The sequence below is a fragment of the Rhopalosiphum padi genome, chromosome 3 (assembly GCF_020882245.1).
Source record: "Rhopalosiphum padi isolate XX-2018 chromosome 3, ASM2088224v1, whole genome shotgun sequence".
NCBI lineage: Eukaryota > Metazoa > Arthropoda > Insecta > Hemiptera > Aphididae > Rhopalosiphum > Rhopalosiphum padi.
In genome coordinates this window covers 75,861,539-75,877,226 of record NC_083599.1, presented here as the reverse complement: position 1 = coordinate 75,877,226, position 15,688 = coordinate 75,861,539, and the positions used below count along the sequence as shown (strand labels likewise).

General features: G+C 27.8%; 2 protein-coding genes across 2 annotated transcripts; both read left to right on the top strand.

Moving 5' to 3' along the window:
• The first annotated feature begins 11,882 nt into the window (after positions 1 to 11,882).
• On the top strand, positions 11,883 to 13,981 carry LOC132925741 (zinc finger MYM-type protein 1-like). Its single transcript, XM_060990109.1, has 3 exons — positions 11,883 to 12,021; positions 12,482 to 13,926; positions 13,970 to 13,981. Exons 1-3 carry the CDS (start codon positions 11,883 to 11,885, stop codon positions 13,979 to 13,981), a joined length of 1,596 nt encoding a protein of 531 aa, XP_060846092.1.
• Positions 13,982 to 14,151: 170 nt separating this feature from the next.
• Positions 14,152 to 14,709, top strand: LOC132925739 (zinc finger MYM-type protein 1-like). The gene has a single exon (XM_060990108.1). The coding sequence runs from the start codon at positions 14,152 to 14,154 to the stop codon at positions 14,707 to 14,709; it is 558 nt and encodes a 185-aa protein (XP_060846091.1).
• Positions 14,710 to 15,688: the final 979 nt, after the last annotated feature.

The window sequence follows — 15,688 nt, the reverse complement described above, 5'->3', positions numbered from 1 at the left end:
CCTTCAAATAACTGTTATAAAAGTGTTATTGTTAAAAAATCATTTTTTTTGTTTAACGTTTTTATTAAAAAAGAGGCTTTTACTAACTTAAACAAATTATTTAAAATTTTTAGTAATAGTAACAATTTAATTAAGTTCTGCAACATGTGAACATATTCTTTTTAAGTACGCGACACATTAAAAACAAGTATGTTACATTAACGGTTTAGTGAATTGTTCAATTTACATACCTATTAAGAAAGTAGTTGCAAACTTAAAAAGGAAAATAGTTCTAAAATAGCACATGATGATTTTATTAATAAATATAAAATGGAAGTATATTATTTGTAATTTTTTAAGTATTAAATTATTTGCATTGTAATAATAAGCAAATTATTTACTTTATAAGTGTAGTGATATATAAACTGTCAATGTAAAAAATACAAATAAATAATAATGTTGAAATTGTTTTCACAAAAACGTGTAAAAACTTAAATGTAGTACTTGCTAATCGAAAAATATTATTAATCAGGAGTGCACCTGTTATAAATTAATATTTAATATCTAATAAACATTCAGATACATTGCAAACAATTCATGTAAGAACTTATGATTAAGAGGAAAATTAAAAAATTCAAGTTTTACTTACGTTTACATGTTGAAAAAAGCACCAACCTCCAGCCAGAAGTGGCAAACGTAAAATGACCGTTAAATTTGTTAAAATAACGGTTATTTACTAATTTAAAATTTCAACCGACGGATAAATAATGTATCTGGTTCTGGGGACCAGGCTGAGAAATTTATATACTCAAAAATCGTAGTAGAATTATTTACAATGTTGAATAGTTGGTATTAATTTGAATTTTTGCGATTTGAGGTTAGTGTTCGAACTTTTAATTTCTGTTATCATCTATAATTTCTTATCAAAGGGTCCAACTGGCCCCATCCCGTTGCCAAACTGTCCGACTAGCCTACAAATGCCATAGATCCGGTGGTGAGTGTTATGGTTGTGGAGCCACTGATAAATGATAACATTCAAATTACCGCGTAAATTTAAATATTATAATCATTATAAATATATTAATATAATTAAATAACCGCGTGAATTTAAATATTATAATCATTATAAATATATTAATGTAATTAAATAACAAAATTGAATATTGAATATTATATTATATTACATGTTTCGGCAATGGTAATAAAATATATAATAATTATTTATTGAACTTATCTATCGTATAGGAATTTCCGTGTTGTATAATTTAATCTATAATATAAATAATCTTTATTACTACCTTTACCTATACCATTTTTATTACTGTAGTATCTGAACATTTAAACAGGTATTTATTTTCTTGCTAGTGATTAATATTCCATAATATCATCAAATTATTAAAAATAATAATATAATATAATTATAGTATATAATATTAATTTTTATATTGAATTGTAAAATATGACTTTTGTTTGCGAAAAATGTGATGCAAATTTTACCAAAAAATATAATTTAAGCCGACATCAATCGACTCACAATCTACAAAATAACGTTGATAATAGATTTGTAAGTAAATATAGTTATAACTTCTATAGTATATGTAGCATGTAAGTATATATTTTTTTTATATAACTTTATTTATTTTAAATTTGTAGGAATGCAATGAATGTAATCAAAAGTTCAAGGATATTTTAATACGTCATATAGAAATTCTACACAAGTACAAACGTGATTCTTTTGTAAGTACTAAGTATATTAGAATTTATAATGCACTATGCAGTATATCTATTTTTTGTGTACAAGTAGGTGACCCATTTAAGTATTTCGATACATAAAAAAATCAAATTTTGGACGAGTAGTTTATAAGTTATGAGTATTTAAAATGTATATAATCGGAGTGGAGTGGTACGGGTGTCTCCCGCAGAATGTTAGTCAACTACTCCGCTCATCTATAAAAATGTTGATGTTAATAACTTATTTTATGTTTATATATTGAATAATTTAGAAATGTTCTCAATGCTCAAAGCTATTTTCAAACAAATATAGTCAAGCGCAGCACATTCGTATTGCACATATTAAAAACATCAAGGAAAAATCTTATAAAGATTGTAAGGTAAATATTTGTATAAGATTAGTAAAGTTCCCGCTGTTTTAATAATAATAAGTTTATTTGAAGATACTGAATCAGTCGGTTTTGTGTACCTACCTAATGAGTAGGAATACAGAAATAGGTACATAGTATTACATACAAACATTAAGCATACCATGTTTAGGTAAAATTAAAAAAAAATAAAAATTTATAACTTCATCATGTTTTTGAATAGGTACTATGCAATCTCTGCCTAAAACAGTTTGCTAGTTTTGAAGGGTTAAAATTGCATAAGAAAAGTGTTCATTCAAAACGGACCTTAGAAGGGACAAATTTTTTTCGTGTCCATGATTTTTTTGTAAGTAATTTATAAATACATTTTAAAATAGTATGTGTACTAATATTTAGTATAATAATATAATATTTCTTTCTATAATTATTATAGGAATGTCATGATTGTAATAAAACATTTTTTCGGAAAGATACCTTAAGACGTCATTTAATAAATAAGCATTTGTTAGACCGAGATGATTTTGTAAGTTTGGCCATAACAAATATTATAGTTTAGTTTTAGTGGTTATATCTTATATGTTACATCTACTTTACGGATATCGTTTTTATATTTTTTTCTTACATATAATTTTTTTTAAACATTGTTTTAAAACGAACAGTAACGTAACAGTAAAATGTATTCGGTAAAGTAGATTTGTTCTATTTTATATTTAACATTGAAACATATATCATAATCATCTGGACCATCTCGTATTCTTGAACTTTATAGGAATGTGCTCATTGTTCAAAGAAATATACCCGAAAGAATGATTTAATTAGACACTTAAGTAAACATCATGTAATTTTGAAAGAAAATTCAAATCTCAGGGTAATTAACTATAAATATATATATATATATATTTTTTTTTTGGATTTGTAACTAATTGATTTTAATATTATACATTATACAGGGAACACATTTTAAGTGTCTTATTTGTGAACCATTTAATACAAGAATCCTTATAAATGAACACTACCAAAAATACCACAACATAGACTTCGTGTATGAACACTTAAAATTCACATCTTTGAGTGAATTTCAGAAATGGAAAATTAAAGAAGAAAAAAATTGTTTTATTCAGTTTCCTGTAGCTATGTCTTGAAATACAAAAACATTTAATGTAAAACAATATTTATGTCATCGTTCAGGTGAAAAACGTTTGAAAACTGTGCCCAAAATTATTCCAAAACTGATAGGTTCAAAAAACCTGCATTTATGAATATAAAAACTTCTAAAATCGACGGTATGTGTTCGGTTGTGTATCAAAAATTACACGTAGGCCATCCATCAGTTTCCAACATTAAAGAAAGACGATTTCGCATTAGGATACATGAATGAAAATCAAGAGCGTAATTTGAAACGGTATGGTTACAAAACAATTTGATTGATGGTACGCATGGAACGAATCCAAATAATTTTATTTTACATACATTGTTAGTAATAGATGTAGACTCCGAAGGCTACCCAGTTGCTTTTTTATTAACCAATAGAAATGACGAAGTGATCATGAGCATTCTGCTTGAAAAAATCAATGATCGACTGGGTACTGTGTCGCCAAACACAATTATGTCAGATATGCAGAGTTCCTATTTTAACAGTTGGATTAAAAAAATGGGTCCTGTGGAACACACATTATTTTGCACATAGCATGTCCCCTTAGCATGGCGTAAAAATTTATCAAAGATAAAAAATAAAGAAAAGAAAGTAATCATCACTAAAATACTTTATGATCTATCTACTGAATTAGATAAAGAAAAATTCAAAAACAAATTACACGTTTTTCTTACAAACAATGACGATCTTCAAATTTTTTTGGATTATTTTTTCAAATATTATGGCCAAAATCAACAGTTTTGGGCATACTGTTACAGGAAAAATGCCGGTTGTAACAAAAATATGAATTTAGAAAGCTTCCATAGAGTGTTAAAAGAAAAAATTATGTGTAGATTAAAAGTCAAAAGCGTGTACGATTGTTTGTGCTACTTGAAAAAATACTTAACAATTAAAGAAAATGATGTACTAAAAAAACAAATACGATTTAAACGAACAAATAAGTTGAAATTTCTTCGTGCAAATCATAAGAAATTGAAAAAACAAAGTCAATCAAAAGTTATCTGCAATTCATTAGACGATAACTCTTGGAACGTATAATCGTTCACTGACAAAAATATGATGTACAATGTACATAAAACAGAAGTAAAAGAGTGACCATTGTGTGAAGATGATATTTGTTTACTTCCTGGCACAAAATGTAATGCGTTTTTCCATGATTACACGTGTAATTTCCAGGAGTATTCAATTCGAAATAATATGTGCATACATATACACGCCGTTGGAATGAACCTCATCAGCCAAAAACCTATAGAAAATGTAGACAAACAACTAAAAGAGATAGCACACACAGACGTAGTACAGGCAAACATTACATGTAAAGATGATGAACCAATGGAGACAGCACATAAAGACGAGGAAAACGAATTACACTATGATGGTGGTAATTTATTGAAGAAGGATTATTTAAAAAACATTTATTTAATTTTTTTTTGCAGATATTTTATTATACAACTTAAGGCAGAACATATTACGAAAAATTGAGCAATCGTTAGAGTAGATAAAATCACGAGAACAACTACAGCAAATAAATCAAAAATTGATTGCATCCATTCATGTTTCATCGCTGCTTTAGAAAATTAAACTGTGCCTTTGAGTAAACAAAAAATAAGTTGGAAAGGGGTAAAATGAAACTACAAAAGAGAATTTTTGACGTAGATCTACATTTAATTTTCATTCCAATACACTCATTCGGTACTATTTTATGTTTTTCTTACAGGTGCCAAAAAACAAAACTAATAAAGAAAATTAAATTTTTATACCTAGGATAAGTTTGAATTATTTTTTATTTTGTACAATTGTTTTTATTTTAAAGTAATTGCTTATTATTATTATATACTTAGAGTGACATTTTTTATTTATTTATTGGTCGAAACAGAAGTCGAAACATTTATATTACAATTTCATTTTTTAACTAAATATATTAATAATAAATAATTATGATTATAAGGTATGATTTATATGGTGGTAATAAAGATTATTGATATTATAGATTAAATTATACAACACGAAAATTCTTATACATAATATAGATAAGTTCAATAAATAATTATTATAATATTTAATATTCAATTTTTTTATTTAATTACATTAATATATTTATAGTGATTATAATATTTAAATTCACGCGGTAATTTGAATGTTATCATTTATCAATGGCTCCGCAACCATAACACTCGCCACCGGATCTATGGCATTTGTAGGCTCGTAACGGTCCGAGGCCCTATAAAATTGGCAAGTCAGTGTAACCAGACAAAAATAATTTTACATTTTTGTTATTTTATGGATACACTGATATTCCAACAAATTGAATAGTATTTTTGAGTTCCCAGCCAGTGTCCCTTCCACAGATATGTATAATAAACTAGATTGCTAACTGATGATAATATGCGAAGTTATTATCCGCCATTTTAATCGAGGCCGATGTAGATTTTGCCTTATCAATTGTTGTTGTTGTCTGTTGACTTGTGTACTGTACTACTGTGAAAACTCAAAACTGAGTAGTTGACACTGTTGACAGTATTGTTGTGTTCTGTTTTTTGCAATAGGTATATTGTTTTGAGACTTAATATTTTTATGCTATTTTTCCAATTATGCCATATAAGTGCTGTGCTGATGGATGCAGTAGCAAGGACGGGGTTGTTGGTTCAACTACAAAATTATTTAGGTAACTAAATACTTTACAAAAAAGTTATCAAAAATAATTAGCTCTACTGAAATACACTTTTAATAATGTGTTTGATATTTTGTTTTTAATTATAGATTTCCAATCGATGAGTTAAGGAGACAAAAATGGGTGCACTCTATCCAAAGAGATAACTTCATTCCAACAAAATTTTCACGCTTATGCAGTCTCCATTTTAATAAAAGTGAATTTGTTGAAGCCCCCGAAAAACTTATATTAAAAAATACAGCTATACCATCCAATTTCGATTGTTCCAAAAAAGCAATAAAATGTTTAAGCAGCAACAAATTTGATCACAATTATAGTTCTTCAGGTAAAATTAAATTCTTCTTTACATTCAATGTTGTATTTGTACTACTTACCTATTACTACTACTTACCTATATTAAGTAAATTACATTTTTATCTACAGTTTCTTCTTCATCAAATATAATTAATATAATAACTACTTCTCCTAATTTACCTATTGATTCTGGTGTTGAAAATGCTGGGTGTAATTATGAAGTTGTCGATCTGACTTTTATTGGACCTAGTAAGTTAAATATGTTAACAATTTTAATTTATATACAATAATGCTTTGTCATGTATTAAATTTGTTGCAGATTCCAGCCAGTCACCTCATACCCCTACATATACACCAACACTTAAAAGAAAATTTAAAAAAAAATTGTTTGATACACCAAAAAAAGCCAACCTCAAAAAGCGAATTAAACTTTTACAACAAACGGTTAGAAGGCAGAACACAAAAATAAATTCACTTGAGGTATTTACGTAAATGCTAACTGAGAAAGATTGGCTTAGTCTTAGTACACACTTAATAAGTTATTATAATATGTGAAATGCCTCTAGTGATTAGTGATGACTGATTACCGGATGAGTGAAACTTAACTGTATATTTATATATTAATAAACTATATTGTAATTTTTATTAATAAAAATTATTCTTATCAGCAATTGATGTCTACTATTGGATCCTGTACTGATAGAGAAACTACTAATATAATTGAAAAAAATTTTACTGAGGTTTTTTTAAAAGATATTATAAATAATGGTAATGTGGCTCCTACTGCAAGGCGATACAGCGAAGAAGTAAAAAAGTTTGCAACTACACTTTATTTTTATTCTCCAAAAGCATATAACTATGTTAGGTAGGTATATATCCTCAATAACTGAAACAATTATATATTTGAGTTACAGAAATTGTAATTTTGAAAAATAAATTGTAATTTAAAGGACTTCAATTTCTTTGCCTAATCCAAGTGCTATACGAAATTGGGTATCAAATATAAATGCTGAAACTGGTATTTTACAAGATGTCCTATTAGAAATAGGTAAATTTCCCAAAGAAGACAAATTTTGTTGTTTGATATTAGACTCCATGAGTATTAAAAAATCAGTTCAGTGGGATAAAGTTAGTCATATGTATGTATTATTAGAAAATATTATTCATAGTTGAATATATTATAACTAGATATAAATTTATAAATTAAAATTTTTTAAGGTTTGTTGGTTATTGTGACTATGGTAATAGTTTGACAGTTGAAGACTGTGAAAAAGAGTCAACGGAGGTTTTAGTTTTTATGTTGTCTAGCTTAAAACAAAAATGGAAATGGCCAATTGGGTATTGGTTTGTAGATAAAATTAAATCAAATGTACAAGCTCAATTAATTAGGATTGCTATTACCCAATGTGATAAATTTGGGATTAATGTTGTGGCAGTCACCTGTGATGGAGCATATGCTAATTCTTCAACTTTTAAAACTCTAGGATGTGATCTAGACCAACCTTTTGATTTTATCAAGTCTGATTTTTCGATAACTTCAACTAAAGCTAATGTTTATTTCACACCTGATGCATGCCATAATGTTAAATTAGCTAGGAATGCTTTGGGAACACTAGGAGTATTTAAAGATTCAAACAACAGTCTTATTGAATGGAGATATATTCATAAATTATTTGAACTGCAAAACGACATGGGCTTTAAATTGGCAAACAAGATAAACTCTTCACATATAAATTGGAAAAGCAATAGTATGAAGGTAAAGTTAGCAGTTCAAACACTTAGCAGTTCCGTCGCAGACTCTCTACAATTTCTATCCAAGACCTCAAAAGATTTTGAAAATTGTGATGCAACAATAAGATTCATCAGGGTTGTAGATGAGATTTTTGATTTCTTGAATTCCAGAAACCCATATGCAAAAGGCTTTAAACAACCAATTAATAAACAAAATATTCAATACTTAGAAACAAAAATGAAAAATAATATTGACTATTTGTATTCACTGAAGACAGCTACTGGGCAAGATCTGTGGAAAAGTAAAAGAAAAACATTCATATTAGGTTTTGCTGCATCCATAAAATCTACTATAGCTATAGCAAAGGATTTGTTAATAAATCAACATTTTAAATTTATTCTGACATACAAATTAAGCCAAGATGCAATAGAAATTTTTTTTGGATTTATGAGAGGTCGATTGGGTCATAATAATAATCCTACCTGTTTGCAATTCAAACATGCTCTAAAAAGTACTTTATTGCACACTTCAATAAGACTTAGCTCAGGAAACTGTACACTGATGTCACCTCATGAAGATTCTCTTTTTTCAATCAAATGGAAATATAAAGCACCAGAACAAAATTTAGAAAATGAATTTGATATTTCATTGTTAGCAGAACAGTACAATAAATTAGATTTTAATAGCATCACTATTGAAAATATATTATATTACATAAGTGGATATATTGTTAAAAAACTAATCCCAACTTTGAAATGTGATGGTTGTATTGAAGCTATTACAGATCCATACATTGAAAATGATCACGTTTATCAAAATAATACCACACCAAAATATTTTACAATTATGAAAAACAGAGGCGGTTTGAAGTATGCTTCTTATGGGGTATACAAAATTGTTAAATTGACAGAAACATTATTTAAAACCATTATGGTGGATAAAAAACAAATGTTTATTAAAAATATGGATTTAAAAATTATGATAAATGTCCAAAACTCACTGGCGACAGACACCACGCTATTTCCAAAATGTGATGCTTGCTGGAATTCAACAGATTTATTGGCAAGACCTCACAAAATCGATATTATAAACAAAGTAACCAGAACCTATCTTAACGTGAGATTATATTCTTACAGTAAAATAATAACATCCTCGATTATGAAAACTGCTAGTAAACGACAGAAACTCAGTAAAACCATTTTATTTTATAACATGTAAAAATTGTTAACCTATCTGAATAAACTATGTTAAAAATTGTTATTGATATTTAGATACAAAATTTGTTTAAATAAGAAAAATAACGTGCAATAAAAATTTGTTTTATAATTTAATTATTTATTTTTTTTATCGGCTTCCTTATCAAACAAATCTAAGGCCGTGATAAAGCCCATAGGCCTCGAATTAAATGGCTGCTGTCTGCTTCAACTAAACACATTGATAGGATGCAGCAGTTAGCAATCTAGTTTATTATACATATCTGTGGTCCCTTCTGGTTATTCTGTGTTCAAATAACATGCCCGCATTTTTGCACCAATTAAATTGAACATAAACGGATAACTATTAAATAGTTGAATATTACAGAAATAAACGTATATACTATTTACATCTTAAGAAGTAATAAATTCAATATATTTATAAATAAACCTTAAATTAATTCGGAAAATATAAACTATTGACAACACAGGTTAGCCAACTTTTAATCGTCTAGTCTTACCACAGACTTCTATACCACACTAGATAAGTAACTCTCGAGATTTATTGAAGCTCGGCTTATCAGTTGTTATCGGTATTTTAGACTAAAGTATATTCTATCTATACCTATATATTCTATAACAATTTATTATTTATTATTTAATTACTTAATACAATTTAACGTCATTGACCATTGTATTAAGATACATTTTACAAGAATAGTCAGTGTAGTGTACCAGTGCTTGAAAATTAATTATAATGCCTGTTTCGTGCGCTGCGTATGGATGCTCAAACAGATATCAAGCTGGAGAAAATATACATTTCTTTCGGTAAGTTATAAATAACTAATTAGTAAGGATATTAAAAATAAAAAAGGTATGTTTTTTTCGACCGCCCATTTGCGCCAAATTTACTTGTTTAAACATTTTACATTAAATAATTGGTTAATTCGTATATTTAAAAGATGTCGTTTCTGTAACGTATAATAAAGTTATTTTTATAAGTCTGTCAATAGTAGTATTAAAAATATACCTAACCCCCAAAAAAATTCACAAGTTAAAAAAAGATTAAAAACTACTTTAAAAGCAATAGAAAATTGTAAAATATTATTGATTATTATTTTTAAAATTGACTATGATTTAAATAAAATTCTAACTGTTGTTTATTATTTGAGAAAAAAATATATTATTTTATTATAATTATACCAGGTGAATTTGGCACAAATGGGCGGTCGGAAAAAACATACCTTTTTTATTTTGGCGTAAATGGGCTATACCCAAAACGAATTAATTTTTTTTGGCGCAATTGGGCGATGCCCGTATAACTATATACGAAAAAATAGTATAGTTTTACCTGGTGAAAGTACGGTGCGTCGATGGAAAGTACTCAAAAAGTAGCTAAACATGCACTGGTCATTATGGTTAGAGGACTATACAAAAATTGGAAATTCCCACTATGTTATTTTTTTGGCTAATAACGGCGTTCATGGGAACAACCTAAGTATTTTAATAAAAGAAAGTGTAAAATGTATAGTTGACGTCGGATTATTACCAAAAGCTATTGTATGTGATCAGGGGACACAAAACCAAAAATTATTTACGCTTCTCGGTGGAACTGAAATAAATCCAGTTACTGAAATATATGGTCAAAATATCCATCTTTTATATAATATACCACATCTTATAAAGAGTCTAAGATATAATTTATTAACAGGAAATATACAAATAAAAAATAAAATAATATTTTTTAGTGATGTAATTAAAACATATGAGATTGATATAAAAAATAATACAGCCAGGCCAATGTATTAACTATCATCTGTACATCTTTATCCGAATCCTTTTCCAAAGATGTCCTGTAAATTAGTAATTCAAATTTTTAGCAATAGTGTATCGGCTGTAATTACAACATGTATTCAAACGGGAGAATTAAGGTCAAATACGGTAAAGATACAGCAGACTTTTTACTTTTAATAAATAATACATTTGACGCCTGTAACAATAAAAATTTATATGATATACATAGGCGTGCGCACGAGGGGGGCAGGGTGGGCAGCTGCCCCTCCTGCGGGCTAAATTTTATCTCCCAAATATAGTTTAAAAAAAAAACATTATAATTTAATTTTATATTACAATGAATACATTTTAAGCATTATGGTGCACGATAATTTTGTGTTGTCAAAAGTCCAACTTTGTTAAAACCACAAGCGATACCGCGTTGATAATGTGTGTTAATAGATACGCGGTAATCACGGATGTTTATACCGTGGTGGTCAAGGTTTATAGATAATATTATCTATAAACCTTGCCGAAATCACGCCAATATATTCTATTATCAATTTTAATGTTCATTTGTTTTTAATTACGATAACGTGACTTTTTGATAGTATTAATCCAAGACCGTTGTATTAATATTTGATGTTTAATGAATTGGTGTTTGTCAAATTGTGAAACATGAACATTAGAAAATTTTTTGTTAGTAAGTATATAAATTATTTATTATTATTGAATGGCTTTTATGTCAGCTAATAGTAATTAGTAACATTGTAAAATATACATAGGTAATGCTATAATATGGTATATTATAAATACCTACTTAATACAAATTATATTATATAATAATATAGTTTTGTAAATTATTAAGTTTTAATTTGTTACAAGAACACTCATTAGTTTTTTATGTAAGTTCTGGATAGGTACAATAGGCACATACAATTTTACATTAGCCATTACTCATTAGATCCTTACTAAATTACATTTATTTATGCTTGTATCAGACAAAGCTGTTCCAAATCCAGATGATCTACCAGTTCCATTACATGAGGACAATATATCAAAACATTCAGAATACCCAATGCCTGAGGGAATTTCATCACTGATGAAAAATTCCAATGATTCATTAGGTATTTGTTTTATATTTTAAAATTGTGTGGTTATTTAAATAAATGTGTTGTGTTAACTGATTGGGTTTAATTTTTTATGTTATTTATTTTATTACATTATAAGCAATGTGTCTTACTAATATATAATATAGAAATGTTCACTATATACTTTTTGATCAAACATTCCTAAAAACTTAGGTAAGTATAGAATTTTATAAATGTTTCAAATATGTAAGTAAAGTTAATGGACAATGGTGCTTGTAATAAGCTAGCATTTTTTTTTTGTTATGTAGTTAATAGTTATATGTTTTTTTTTTGTTTAGTTGCTTAATAGATATTTTTTGTTAGCTTTGTCTTGTTGTCAGATAATCAATATTAAATGTTTAGTTTTGTAAATTTTTTGTTTATTGTTATTATTTATTTATTACATATTAGTACAATTTTTTAAAGATAAAATCTCATTTATACCTATTGCCCATAGGTCATAATAAAATGGTCCCTGATATACATCCTGAAGATCCTAAAAATTCTATTCCTAAAAATCAGATTGAATTTAGACAAAGACTTTTAAAAGGCCCATTTCAACCTGTATTGGACATTTTTCCGAGAACCAGTTTTAGTGGCGTAAAACGTAGTTTTCAGAAGTCATGGTACCAACAGTTTACTTGGTTAGAGTATAGCCCAAAGGATGATTTAGCGTTTTGCTTCCCTTGTCGGATGTTTAGCGGATCAACGGGACTTAATATTGGACAATCAGAATTGGTATATTCAAAAATCGGATTTAAAAATTGGAAAGCCTCTACCTCCAAATTTAGTGCACATGAAAAATCCAAAAATCATTTAAATAGTTCAACATCACTGACAAATTTTTTAAGTTCAAAGCCTATTGATGAAGTTATAGATGACCAGAGAAAAAATATTAACAGTGTGAAGGAATTAACTCGACAAAAAAATAGAGAGATTATGAGACGATTAATTGATATCACTGTTTGTTTAGGTATTGGTGGTAAGCCATTCCGAGGACATACAGAAAGTAAAAATGATGTTCATAAAGGTTTATTCTTAGATATAGTATGTCTCTTGCGTAAATATGATCCAATTTTTAATGAACATTTTTTATCAGGACCAAAAAATGCATTATATACAAGCAATCATATACAGAACGATCTAATTTCATCTATTAACCAGGTTATCAAAAGGCAATTAAAAGATGCAATACTTAATGAAAAAGTATCTTTAATAGCAGACGAGACGAGTGACATAGGCCACCACGAGCAATTGTCTATTGTGATACGTTATTTTAACAAACATACAAACTGTACTGTAGAACAATTTATTTGTTTAAAACGAATAACATCAGTAGATGCACAAAGTATTTTTAGTTCATTACATGATATTATTCAAGAATATAGTATTAAATGGGAAAATATAGTTTCCGTTTGTTTCGATGGAGCGTCAACTATGTCAGGGTGTACTAACGGAGTACAAGCAAAATTCAAAGAGAAAAACTCAAACACATTTTTTGTTCATTGCTATGGGCATTGCTTGAACCTCGTTCTAGTCGATTCTGTTGGGAGAAATAATCGAACAACGTTTGATTTTTTTGGAAATATCCAGCTCATTTATAATTTTATTGAAGACAGCTGCGTTAGACATGCAGTATTGGAGAAAATTGCCAATTCAGTTAACATAAAATTAAAAACGTTGAAGTCAGTTTCTACAACACGATGGGCTTGTCGCTACGAAGCCGTTAGTGCGGTCAAAGTAAATTACTCAGCTCTACTTATTGCCATTAATGAAATTTCAGAATCCACTAGACACGCTGATATTCGTGCTAAAGGTTTGGGGATTATTTACCAAATGAAAACTTTCGAGTTTGTTTTTGCGTTGGAAATGCTGGAGCCTATATTATGTTCAATATTAAAAGTGAGTTCATATTTGCAAAAATCTGATATTAATTTATTAACAGCAGTTCAGTTAGTTGAATCATTGAAAAAGACACTGAAAACTATGAGAAATACTGAATCTAATTTCAATAATATTTACAAAAAAGTATTTAAATTATGTGAAGAAAATCAAATTGTAATACCACCAGTTAAAAAAAGAAAAGTTTCGATTAAAGTTGATTGTTTTTCTAATACCCAACATTTCATGGATACTAAAGAGGAAGAAATGAAGATTACAGTTTATAATGCAACATTAGACCAAATGATTAATGGTATTAATTTGAGATTTAGCCAGGAAACTTTGAATATGATAAAGAGTATTTCCAATGTACTAGAATTAAATGTTGACGACAACGATATCACCATTTTAACTGCTTCCTTTAGTTTGGAAGCAGAAATGTTAAAAAGTGAAATAAGTCTACTTAAACACACAGATAATGTACCCAAAAATAATATAAAAAATTGTGACACGTGGATAAAATGGTTAACAGAGTTTGGCAGTGGAAGGGAAACTATATTCAATAATATATTAAAAATGCTAAAAATATTTGTTACTATTCCTGTGACTAGTTGTTCTTGTGAAAGGGCATTCTCAAAATTAAGCTTAATTAAAACAAAATTACGTAGTACCATGCATCAAGATCGACTAGATGGACTACTCACCATGTCAATTGAACAGGAATTAGCCTATAATATTAACATTGACGAAGTAATAGAACAATTTAAAATATTAATTCCTTCTGAAAGAAGAATGGTACTCTAAAGAAATAAAGAGGTAAGACTTACTTATTTATATTTCATATTAAATTTGTATACTAATACATTAAAAATAAACTTTGAAGTGTCAATTATTTTATTAAATTTGTAAATAATTAATGATATATAAAATAAAATACTGCCATTTCTAATATTGATTGAACTACCTAACTAATAACCAAAATAATATTCAATTATATAGTATATAGTATATAACATACTATATAATTTATTATAGTATAATATTCACTACTGTATAATATAATAATATATAATAATGTGTAATATATTATACATTCTGCCCCCCCTGCCAGCAAGGTCTGCGCACGCCTATGATGATATAAACTTAAATAGACGGCCGTTAAGCCCAAACAATCAACATTTTCCAAAGCTTTATTAACTTCATCTGTTGTCCATGTTCCTATAAATTGTCTTTCATTTTTAGAATGTTCACATACTTGATTTTGGTCTACAGCACATTTATAACACAAAGGAAATAATAACTTTTCACTTTTTTCCATTTTTATTTTAACCGGAAGTACAGGGTGATAAAGATTTCTTGGAGGTAAAATTTTACATTTAATTAATCCAAACCTTTTTTTATCATATACTTTTGGTTTTAATATTTTTTCAGGATGTCCTTCAGGATAATAATCATAATAATTCACTGTTGGATATAAACTACATACATCAATATAACGCATTTTTGTAATTTTTACTCTTAATTTTGTCGCGTTCGTTCTACCTCCAAAGAAAGCATCTCTAGGATTAAGAGGGTCAGCTATATCAGCTTTTTTCATTTTTTGTAGTACTATTTATCCAATCACATTCCCATTGTTCAACAAGCTTATAACCTCTTCTTTTTATTGCTCTACTTCTTTCGATTGTTTTTTGATACAAATCATCCATTGTTTCATGATTTATATTATTTATAGTTTCTCGATCTTTATAACTAGGGGCCGGAATTATATTCTTTTAAAATAGCC